Raw genomic sequence first — 12057 nt, 5'->3', positions numbered from 1 at the left:
TATTCCTAGAGTAATGCCAGTGCTTTTAGTTCTTTCCTACATCCCTATTCCTGTCAGAATGAAAGGCTATCCTCATGTTTGTAATTCTGTTGCTATGCCAGAAGAAAGCAACCAAAACACTGTTAAGCTTTTCCTCTGGGATGTAATACATTGCTGCCAACTAACTTGTTAGTCTAAACCAAAGTCCAACCCTAAAGCAGAAGCAAGTTAATAAGAGGCAGAGCTGATACCCAGTACTTTCATGCAAGCCAAGCCTCACTTGACAAGTAATCACTCAGAGATTGCATCAGTTGCCACTGTAGTTGTTTGTCATCACCTGCTGTTGGTTTTGCTGCTGTTGCATCTGCAGTTTCAGCATGTGCTGTTGCTGCTGCTGGACGGCTTGCAACTGCTGCTGTTGCTGCTGCTGCTGTTGGGCTGCTGCAGCTGCTGCTGCCTGCTGCTGCTGGACCTGAAACTGTTGCTGCATAGCTGATTGCTGGGCCTGGAACTGCTGCTGCTGCAAAGCCACCTGCTGCTGCTGGAATTGTTGTTGCTGCTGCTGCTGCTGCTGCGCTATCTGCTGAAGCTGAAGCTGGGCTAAAAAGAAGACAGACTGTACTTAAAACATGAGATCCAAACAGTGCAAGAGAGAGTTACCCAGTATAACTCATAGTAATTGAAGATAATCCCTGAAGTACATTAACATGCTTCGTTAACAGCATATACTTTTGCTTCCTCAAATGGATGAGGCACATTAACAGCAGAATTAATGACACTTCCTGCTACCAACCTCCAGTTCTCACTGCCTATATAGTAAGCAACCTAGGTTAAACATGTGAAAAACCATTTTACATACAGGAGGAAACAGACACAAAGATCACTATCAGGAAGCGCTGCACACATAGAAAACACAGGTGAACTCTATAAAAACAAAGTTCTGAAATTGGCATCTTGTAGGACAAGAGAAGCATTTGCTCTTACAACTGCTAGGCTGCTCCTAAGCAGTACATTTACCCTATTAGATAGCAGTATTTGAAATCAATTCTTCTTGCAGTTCACTTAGCCGACTTAGCCAAAAGTATGAAATCTCTTCAGCACCCTTTCCTTACCGAAAAGCTGTGTACCAAAAAACTGATGTAACAGTTTCACTGGTTGAAGCAAACTGAACACTTACTCTGCTGAGTAGCTGTAGAGACACCTGGCATACCATGAGGGGCCATCCCTGAGGTTCCAGGAGGCTGCTGCTGCCCTGGGAGACTCATCTGTTGTCCCATTGGACCAAGGCCACTCATCCCACTCATTGGTGCTCCTTGAGCTCGGGAAGCCATGCCCATTCCAGGTGCCCCGGCTGGGGGACCCCCAGTTAGATTCTGCAGGGCATTCATCGGATCTACAAGGAAAATAGTTACCAATATGCAGCCAGCCATGCAATTGCCTCCCCCAGATCCTCCGTTTTCCATCATCCACTGTACTGGGTTTGCATGGCAAGGTTTTGGTAGCAGAGGGAGCTTACAGGGGTGGCTTCTGTCAGAAGCTGCTAGAAGCTTCCCCTATGTGTGATGGAGCACATGCCAGCTGACTCTAAGACTGACCCGCTGTTGACCAAGGCCAAGCCCATCAGCAGTGGTGGTAGCACCTCTCTGACAACATATTTAGGAACAGGGGAAAAAACCTCTGTACAAGTTGTGGTGGAAGAGAGGAGAATACATGAGAGCAACAACTCTGCAGACACCAAGGTCAGTGGAAGAAGAAGGGGGAAGAGGTGCTCCAGGCACTGGAACAGAGATTCCCTCAGCCCATGGAAGCCCATAGTGGAGCAGGTATTGACCAGCAGCCTGGGGAGGACCCCACAGTGGAGCAGGTGGATGCCCAAAAGAGGCTATGACCTCATGGGCAGCCTGCACTGGAGCAGGACCCTCTTTCTTAAGAATAATTAAAAACTAAGTATTTCCAACTGTCTAGGATAGATGTTGATCAATCGCAGACTTGATAAAAACTGCATATTTAGCCTGCAGGTGGACAAAATAGAGGATCATACTTTGTTCGTAACATACACTGCTGTAAGAATAGCACAGCAGCAGAAGATATGATCAGCTCTAACCTCAGTCAAACAGCAGTGTGTACGCACCACAAACACGACATTTGCCTATGATGCAGCACAATGAGGAACCCAAAGCTGGTAGCAGGGAGAAACTGCACAGCTCAGCAGGAGATTCTGTTCACTCTCTTATTCTCTCAAGAATCTTAGTGTTGTGACATAATAAAAGGATTAAGAGGGAAATAAACAAGCCCCCGGAGTTACATCCAAAACACTGTCCAAGTCTGTCACCCTCATCACCAAACAACTCCAAGATAATCATGCTACAATTCCTTTCCTGCAGCAGCATTTAATGTTCCAGCTTGGACACCTGCAGCCTTCTTAGTCTTAGTACATGACAGCCCTGATTTTCTAAGCTGATCTGTTTTGAAATGGGGGACATTGACACAGACACAGAGACAGACAGAAAAAAAAAAAAGGAGCTCTTACCACTGACTGATGCTTGAGATTTCTTATTGTCTGCAAAGGAAAAACAATTATCTTTGTTAATCTTGTCACACATAAATCTGGCCCTTCAGATATACTGTAAGAAATACATTCACATAATTTAAAAAAAAATTAAAAAAAATCACTGTCTGCTGTAGTTCTAACATTAATCTAACCCAATTTGGTAACCAGAATGCTATATAAACAATGGAAAGAAAGCAAAAATACAGGAAAAAAATCAAGAAGGTGGAAAAAATACTAAGTTTAAATAATTTCTCAAGGACTTTTGAATTATAGATGGATCTGTAGAAGAAACAGTATTTAGAAATTAATACAGGAAATTTTTTAAAGCAACTTGTGAAGAGTCACATGCAGAACCACACACAAACCCCCTAAAATCTACTTTTTTGGGGAGGATGGGATGAGCAATTACTGAGGGGAAAAAAACCCCAACAATCAAACAATACTTACGAATATCTCGAAAATGTATAATAAGTCTGGCCACAAGAGAAAGATATTCCTCCTAAAGGTGAAAAATTAGTTTATTAGCATAGGAAATAAAAAACAAAGTAACCATGACTTTCTGGTTCTTCAGTATTCTTCCTCAACATAACAGATTTTACTTTACAATGTCTGTGGGCTTTTCAAAGCAGTTCACTTGCAAGAAACAGTCTGTTCATTAATTAATCAAGAATATTTTTACTAATAAGTCATTGTGGTTGATGGTACCAGAAGGCCAAGAAACCACAAAATTCACTGGAAATAACCTCTGTGACAATCACACTAATAGGATCACAATATGAGAACGTAACTACAAGCCAATACATCCATCTTCCACTTCTTAGCCACTCCCCTTTTTCTTAAGGATTGAACCCACTTACTTGGTACACTGACTTACTCTGGTCCTCAAACTATGTCATACTCACACTACAAGAACTTTTAAGCTATTGGTAAATATTAAGTTTTAAGTTAAAGGTAGTATTACAAATACAAGTAAGTTAACAACTTTAAAGACTAACATAAGATAGAAGTGTCAGAAGTGAAAAGACAAATATTCTTTGCAGCATTTTATTAGCGTGCTTCATAATATGTAAAAGAAACTGCACAGGGCTGAGACAGCCTTCCTGCCCATGAAACTACCAACTCACCAGTGAGGATGCTGTCAGCAGGCATAAATTTGTGACATCAGCATTATAAAATTTTCACCAAGACAAGTTCTATCTCAAATGTGGCTTGTTTGGAAACAGCAACAGTATCCAATTTCTCACAACACAGCTCCAGGAAAGTTTACATTTGGGTAGGGTCTACAATTGTACATGATAACCAGGCTTTCACAGAAACCACAGCACTTCCCTTGGTCTTACTCTTGACACAACCTTTTCATTGATATCCTAGTCTCTCCTGACCACCAAACTGGTCATACGGAATGGTGCTGCACTGTGGATAAAGAAAATTCTATGCAATTCACTACACACAAGTCTTTGGATAAGAATTAAGTGTGATCCCATATATGCATTAAATGCTGCAGAACCAGCAAAGCTGTCTTGGACCCAAGTCCAGTTTGATGCATACATTGGATGCAACGCACCTCACTCCCCCTCAGGGTAAAAGAAGCACATATAAATAAAAACTTTTGCGTAACTAATGCACTCTAAGCAGAGACAGTTAACTAAGTGCATTGGGTTTCCTATTTCTGCAGGTTGTTCAAAACTTCTTTCGATACCCCAGTAACTTCTGGAAATAGATAGCGAAGCTTTACCCTTGTTTTGGCCTTCATAAACACATGACTCTCCATATCTTTGCTGGATTTATTATGGGCAACACCAGCCTTCCTCATAGCATCATCACTGAAAAAAAAAGGAAAAAACAAGGCTAGGTATTAATTGATAAAATCACAAAATACTTTCTGTAGTTAGGAAGGTCTGTAAAACAGCTTTTTACATTCTTCTCATTGATCGATTTAAAAAAAAACAACCAACCAAATAAAAAAACCCCACCAAACCACAAAAAACCACCACATAATTACTTAAGATTACCACCCTTCAAAATTTCTTCAAATAATGGAGAAAAAAGCCAAATGATTTCTAAAAGGCAACACAAATATTCTTTGCAGAAATTCAAGAACTGCTAAGCAAGTAATTATTTTACCACCTGATGTATTATTTTGACAAAATAACAGGACCTGTTCATCTGAGGAAAGCTGAATGACAGGATTAATATAATCCATGTTTGGCAAACAGTGGGCTTGAGCCTGTCTAGTGTCAGGCATTTCCAAAAGAATCCTCTAAACATAATGTGGAAGAATAAAAAAAAAAAAATTAACTATTTCCTAAAGGCATAGAGGTTTGACCAATGAGTAGGAGTAACAAGTGGGAGCATTACAGCAATGTGCAGGGCATGGAGGGGACAATCAACATGAAAGCAGCAGGTGAAGCAATAAGGTAAAGAGAAGGCCCTGTTGATAGAAAGTTAAGGGGAAGAAAATTAACAGGTTTGGTAATAAAAAGCTTTCAATTTCCTTACTGTTCTTTCCCATTTACTAGCCAGAGTCATGGGAACTTGTCCTTTCTCCATCACACCTGTAGTAATTTGGATCTAGATCTGCCCTCTGAATGGGATATTGAACATGCATGATGAAAAGGAAAAAAGAAAAAAAAAAACCACAAAAAACCACACAACCACATGGCTAAGGACACGCTTGGAAAAGAAGGGGCATTCCCAGTACATCAAGAAGTAGCAAGCGATTCAGCTGTGAAACATGCAATGAGATAAAAGACATCCTAAAATGAGAAGTTCAGTTAGGTGAACAGCCCCATTCAAATCCTCCAGGCATTCTCATTCTTGGAAGCATTTCACTTCCCTGCAAAACCTGTTCTGTTTTAAAGCAGCCTAGCAGCTATAATCTGAATTCCACGAACAAGTTACCAGGAAATACTTTCACCTTGTAATTACATCTCAGCAACTTATTTCTCTGTAACTGCTGCTGCATGAGCAGCTACCCTACACTAAATGCGTGTCAGGGTAGTGATCCCTGACAGTTTCAACCAGTCTGAAGGGGGACTACTATTTTCTTCCTCCTGATTTTCTACCAACTCCCATGCAGCAGGAATGGTGCTTGCATGAGCAGCAAGCTGGTTCAGCTTCCTGAATTAACTCAGTAACAGTGACAACAGTGAGAAGGGCAGACGCTATAGCCTTAAAACGCAGGAGCTTAGGCTGCCACAACTCACATCCTTACTTTGCAAACTAGTAGCATACAGCTAACCTGCTGTAGCCTGCAAAGTAGAAGACAGTAGAACATAGCTACCTGCTCTAAAGCGCTCTCATAGTAACTTGTCCATGTGGTCTGGCAGACACTAAAAAAAATAAAAATAAATGCTGTTTATACATGAAGGTTACTTAAACTGAAGCGGAATCCGAACATTATGCAGAATAACTAGTCCTCCATGTGCCAACAAGCCTTAAAGTGAGCTGCTCATAAAGGAGCTCTGCTGCAGAGGAAGAAGCTATATCCAATTCTTGACACCTTCCTTTTGTAATGCTTTCCCTTTCAAAAAGGATGCCTCTAAATCCACATTAGTGTTTGAATCCTCCTTAACTCCCCAGTCTCATAGTCCAATGACAATGCCTCTCATTCTGAGAGCACCAAGAACTGAGCAGGCAGAAAGACAAAGAGAATTATGAAAGTAAAGGAAGTAAGTACTAAGTAGCTGTGATACCACATTGATCTGGCTGTATCAGGAAAAAAAAACTTGGAAAAAATCCACAGCAAAGTGGTCATCTACCTTTTCCTTTCAACATTATAGAACATGAAAGGCATTTTAAAATTACTACATCTGCATTACCAAAAATGCCACTCCAAGCACTCCATATCGTATCTGTTAGCATTCCAGGAAAGGTTTAGACTAGAAGGAAGAAAAAACACATAGCTCTTTCTTTGTTCATATATTCATCCGCAATCAACAAAAATATTTACATTAAAAGACTGGGAAAGTCACAAAAAACAAAACAAAAAAAAAACCAAACAAGCCATAGCTTTAACATAGAGTTAAGGATACCAAATAATATTATCATATCCTTGAAGAACATCAAATACCACAAAATTCTAAAAACTAGATGGTACGAGCCAATTCAACTTTCACCTGCCTCATAAGCACTTACTAAATGCACCATAAGATGTGCACCAAAATTTTGCCTTTACTTTATGCAGAACAGTCAAAGTCGTCGTTTCACAAGACAAAGCATTCAATAGCAACACCAGCTTTAGGAATTCCCCCTCCATTCACAAGCAGCTTGTTTCCAGCCCAACAACTGTGCAACCTCTCACTCGGGCCAGCTGATCTAGTTGAAAAATCTTGCAAAACACGTTTCGCTTCAAAACTATACTAGCTCCCCTATCCAGTTCACATCATGACCACATGAATCAATTGTTTCAATGCAACAAAAGGGCAATGAGTTCCAGGGCCAACACCACACTAAGCCATGTAACATCACCAAATGCTGCTTCATGAAATACCATCTGATCACTGTAACAGTCAGTTCAACAAACCTTTCTTGCTTAAAACAACAACGGGGGGGAAAAGAAGAAAAAAAAAAAGGTTGTACTGGTAAGCAGTTAGCCATATCTACATCTATCCACATGACAAAGTAGAAAAACCTCCAAGTAAACACTAACAAACAGAATAAACTTTATTCACTTGATCTTGTGCACATGACCCTGTCCCACACAACATTTCTGTTAGTTACAGAAAATTTCATCAATAGCAGCCCTCAGTGCAGGAACACCCACACAACACCACAGACCAGCAGAAGACCCAAAATAGAAATCTCCCCTATTACTTTATTGACTTTCGCTTGACAGAACATGTAAAGGCCTGAAGGTCCTCGGCCCCCAGAACACTACCTCCAGCTACAGAGGAGAAAGCAAAGGACCATCCAGCCTCCTTAAGGCCTTGTTCCACATTATGTTTCTTTCCACTTCTGCAGCAACAAAAAAAACCCCCTTCCATTACACACAGAATCATCCCTTCATAGCTTCACAAGCATGCCCTCTGGCAGAAGTGATATCCTCCAGCAGAGGGGACTAGGTAAGAAGCTGCCCCTTCCAAGTTATGCCAGAACAATTGTCTGTGTGGCTGTGCCATCAGCAGTACTGAAGAACCACCAAGGTTACAAATAACCACTTCTCCTGAGCTATTTTTAACCAAGAAATTTCCCTGTCAGCTTCACTGCATGGCAACCCAAACACTTGGAATTAAGAGGTATTGCAGTGTCCTGGTGTCGGCTGGGATACAGTTAATTTTCGTCTTAGTAGCTGGTGCAGTGCTGTCTTTTGGATTTGGTGTGAGAACAAGGTTGATAGCACACTGATGGTTTTGGTTGTTGCTAGGTAACATTTATACTAAATCAAGGAGTTTTCAGTTTCTTGGGCCCTGCCAGCAAGAGGGCTGGAGGGGCACAGGAAATTGGGAGGGGACACAGCCAGGACAGCTGACTGAACTACCCAAAGAGCTATTCCATACCATGAGATGTCATGCTGAGTATATAAGCTGGGGAAAGAAGAAGGAAGGGGGGGACATTTGGCATTATGGCATTTGTCTTCCTGGGTAACCATTACGTGTGATGGAGCCCTGCTTCCCTAGGGATGCCCAAACACCTGCCTGCCCATGGGAAGTGGTGAATTAATTCCTTGCTTTGCTTGGGTGTGTGGCTTTTGCTTTACCTATTAAGTTGTTCTTATCTCAACCTCTGAGTTTTACATTCCTTTCTGCTTATCCTCCCCATCCCTCTGGGTGAGGGGGGAGTGAGGGAGCAGCTATTTGGTGCTTGGTTGTCAGTCAGGGTTAAACCACCACAGCATAGAAAAGGAATGTAACAAGTTACAGGAAAGCAAAGCTCCATCACGCCTAACAGTTACTCAGGAAGACAAACACCACAATGCTCCCCTGCTTCCTTCTTCCCTCAGCTTATATACTCAGCATGACATCCCATGGTATGGAATAGCTCTTTGGTGAGTTCAGGTCAGCTGTCCTGGCTGTGACCCCTCCCAATTTCCCGTGCCCCTCCAGCCCTCTTCCTGGCAGGGCCCAAGAAACTGAAAAGTCCTTGACTTAGTATAAACGTTACCTAGCAACAGCCAAAACCATCAGTGTGCTATCAACCTTGTTCTCACACCAAATCCAAAAGACAGCACTGCACCAGCTACTAAGAAGAAAATTAACCCCATCCCAGCTGAAACCGGGACATACGCTCAACACTATTCCCATCTAACATAGTCTAGAAGTAGCTTGGGGCAGGAACCGTACGCAACCACACACCACGTTTACCACCACACAACCCTGTTCAGATTTCTCCTTCATGCAATACCAACATTTAAAAACATGTTAAGGAAAGGCCCTTAGAAAGGAGGCTCCCAAGGCACCAGTATGTGTCCCCTCCCTGTGAGGGCCAGAATAAAGGGCTGTCCTGCAAGGAAAACTGTACATTCACGCTCCTGCATCACTGCTGTCTCCTGGAACAACCTGGGAAAAGCCAAAGCTGCTCCTTGGCGTCAGCCATCTGAGTTCAGGCTTCCCTGGATCTTGCAACGGTATGGAAGTCCTGTCTGGGCCTGCATTCACACAAGAATCTAATACTGAAGGGGGCTTCTTAGGTCATCAAATGCAGTATTCTCGCAAATTATGACAACCAAATCATACATACTGACCACTGACACATTCACTAGGATACCTATTCCACACAGCATCCCTGAAATGCTCATCCACGTCACTGAAAAACCAACACCAAGAAGACCCCAACAAGCCACCAAAACCTGAAAAAAACCCAGCACCCCCACCCCCCCAACTTAAAGTCAGTGTTGTAAAGGAAACCTAAGTGTGAAATAGCAACAAGACTCCTGTATCCAGGAGCTATAGCAAGGCACTCAAAATGAGTTACGTGAATGCTTCCAAACATTTCAGTTAACTTTTAAGACCAAGTGTTAATATTCACCTTGATAATTAAGTATCACTTATTTGCAGGATGAACTGGAAGATATACATATATATAAAAGATATACATATATATAAGACAGTGTATTTTCATAACTGTTAGGAACAACCTTTCCACAAATTAAGAAAAATTTCAGACAATTCACCAGATATTTATTTTAATTACCTCCCTGTTCTACCTACTACAGAAGCCTCACTAATGGCAAAACTGGAAGCTTATGAAAAGAAATAGGAACTTGATGCATGCAGAGCTCTAGTCTTTTTAGCCAATATATTGTTTCTATTTCTCATTCAACAAATCTATGTATTATAAAGTCTACTTCTGCCTAGCTTCACTTTATTCCAAGCACCAACAAGAAACCAAGCCAAGTTGTTTTCAGATATCTAGCAGAGATTAATCACTCAAAAAACCCTATCCCTGCTGCAGTCATTGTACACTTATCCCAGTAAGAAGTCTGTTTGCTTTTTAGAATAGACAGTGAATACAAACATACGATATATACTACAAAAATGGATGGAGCACAAGGAAGAAACATCATTTACAGACAAGATATTAAAAAAGACAGACTGTCAATACATCTATAATGAAAAGCACACAGATCACAGCCAGACATCTGCACACATATGTGAAAGACAATAAACAGAGGACATTTTATTTCTGTTTCAGAACAAGAATTAAAAGTTTTAAGATTACTGTCATCTCTTTATATGGCATTAGTCTTAAAGTTTTGCTGGTCAGTAGTAGTAATTTTTTTTAATTTCTTGTTGTACTTGTGCATTGAAACATTTATCAGCATTGTTTACTGCTCAAAGAAAAGAATTACAGTTTGCAGGGCAAACACAAAACCAAATGTTTATTGCATTAAGGTTTGTATCTGCTTACTCATATTTACTTCCTCAAAGTTACGCAGCATTTGAGGGCAGTTTTGTTTGGCTGTTTTGATGAAGCAGTAGGAAAGGAGGAGAAGAAAAAGCAACGGATTAACCTAACAAGATGAATGAATTTGCAGAAAGTTTAGAAAGTAAAACATCAGTTCCAAACACCAAAATACTTTAAAGCACGCTTTGAGACACACATTATTGTATTTCTTTATGAATACCATAACCATTTAATTCTGAAACAGCCACTTAAGTAAAGTCCACAGCTAGGCAGTAAAACTACATGCAGCCAAACAGCATACCGTTAACATAATATTAAAAAAAAAGTTTGTTTTTAAATATTGATTCTTATAAGCAACTAGGCAAGACCAAGATTTTCAAGCACACATAAATAAGGATTTCAACACTGTTATAGTTGAATTGAAATAACTAGAGTCCAAAATAAATTCACTAAGTATTTATTAAGGCAGGAAAGGAAAAACAGCGCTGGGCGGCCAGGGAGTTGCAGCTCCATCCAGGCTCGCAAATTCCGACAAGGAACACAGCCCTTTTATCCTCAGCTTCAAGGCCGGTTTAAACAAACAGTTATACTATCAGTCATGTAGCAAGAAGCTGTATATTACAAAACTAATCTATTTTTCCACTAAGGTCTAAACAAAGACAAAAGTTGTCATAGTAACATGAGATTATGGTTTAATATTTGCCTTGAGAAAGTACATCTTGCAACCTCATGGTTAAGTCTTTTCTCGCCAGACAGAACGTTCTCAAATCTGTTGCAGCAAGATCATTCCTTTTGTTAAAACCCCATTTGATCAGCAAATTACCCTGAGTTACTTATTACAAACACTAATTTAAAAACATTTAAACATGTGAACATGCTTTCCCTTCTGGAATAACCACCTTCCATAGGGTAGAAAAGCCTTCCATAAAATAGAAAACGCATGCAAAGCAGCAAAGTAATTCAAGTAAAGCGACTGTTTCGCAAAGGACAACTGAAAAGGCAACAAGCTGAACTTCACATTGTCACCAACATTTTTATTTCATTTTTGCGCTAAAAAGCCAGGTGCAAGATAATAACAGTGGGTTTCATCGGACAGAATCTGTCAAACTTGGCAACACTAGGGAAACTGCCAAAATCAAAGCCCTAAAGTGCATGCTGTCAGCGGGACAGGAAGCTGGTATTCCTGGGGAAGAGAAAAGTGAAAGGGAAGGAGGACCGGAGAAAACAAGTCAAAGAACAGGCCCGACTGCCCCCCGCACAGAAACTGTGCAAATCCTGGCAACGAGCCCCCCTCACCGGGGGGCGGCGAAAGGGCTCGAGGAAGAGGAAGCACCGGGGACAACGGACCTCCCCAGGCAGCGAGGGGAGGGCCGGGAAAGGCTGACAGAGGAGCAGAGGCGGGTGGGACACAGCTGCGCGGGAGCCGCCGAATCCCCCCCAGCAGAGGCCGAAGCCTGCCTGCGGCCTATACAGCGCCGAGGCCGCGGCCCGCACTCACATCTGGCTGACGAGTTTCTGCCGGAAGTTGGTGCTGCGCCAGTCGGTCTCAGGCCCGGTCACATCCATCCCTGCCACCGCAAGCGCCGAGCGCCACCGCTTCCCACTACCACCGCCGCCGCCGCCGCCCCGCCGCCCGCCACCGCGGAAGTGCCGCGCAACCACTTCCGGCGCACTGAAGGCTT

The 12057-nt window shown here is 41.9% G+C and overlaps 1 protein-coding gene across 6 annotated transcripts in view; it reads right to left on the bottom strand.

The window, feature by feature from the left end:
- The window catches only part of MED15 (mediator complex subunit 15), a 49837-nt gene that overhangs the window by 19635 nt on the left and 18145 nt on the right, over positions 1-12057 (bottom strand). For 4 of the 6 annotated variants that reach the window (XM_055796789.1, XM_055796790.1, XM_055796786.1 and 1 more), the window contains 5 exons: positions 4266-4353; positions 2978-3029; positions 2510-2539; positions 1157-1372; positions 317-579 (listed from right to left, as the gene is read on the bottom strand). In XM_055796789.1, the coding sequence (XP_055652764.1) occupies positions 317-579; positions 1157-1372; positions 2510-2539; positions 2978-3029; positions 4266-4353 (649 nt within the window). Of the gene's footprint in view, positions 1-316; positions 580-1156; positions 1373-2509; positions 2540-2977; positions 3030-4265; positions 4354-11873; positions 12031-12057 lie in introns of those variants that run through there. The other 2 variants (XM_055796788.1, XM_055796791.1) reach the window with 1 other exon arrangement.

This window comes from Falco peregrinus, chromosome 2, assembly GCF_023634155.1.
Source record: "Falco peregrinus isolate bFalPer1 chromosome 2, bFalPer1.pri, whole genome shotgun sequence".
NCBI classification, from domain to species: domain Eukaryota; kingdom Metazoa; phylum Chordata; class Aves; order Falconiformes; family Falconidae; genus Falco; species Falco peregrinus.
The sequence above is the reverse complement of the archived record's forward strand: the minus strand, read 5'-3'. Positions and strand labels throughout refer to the sequence as shown.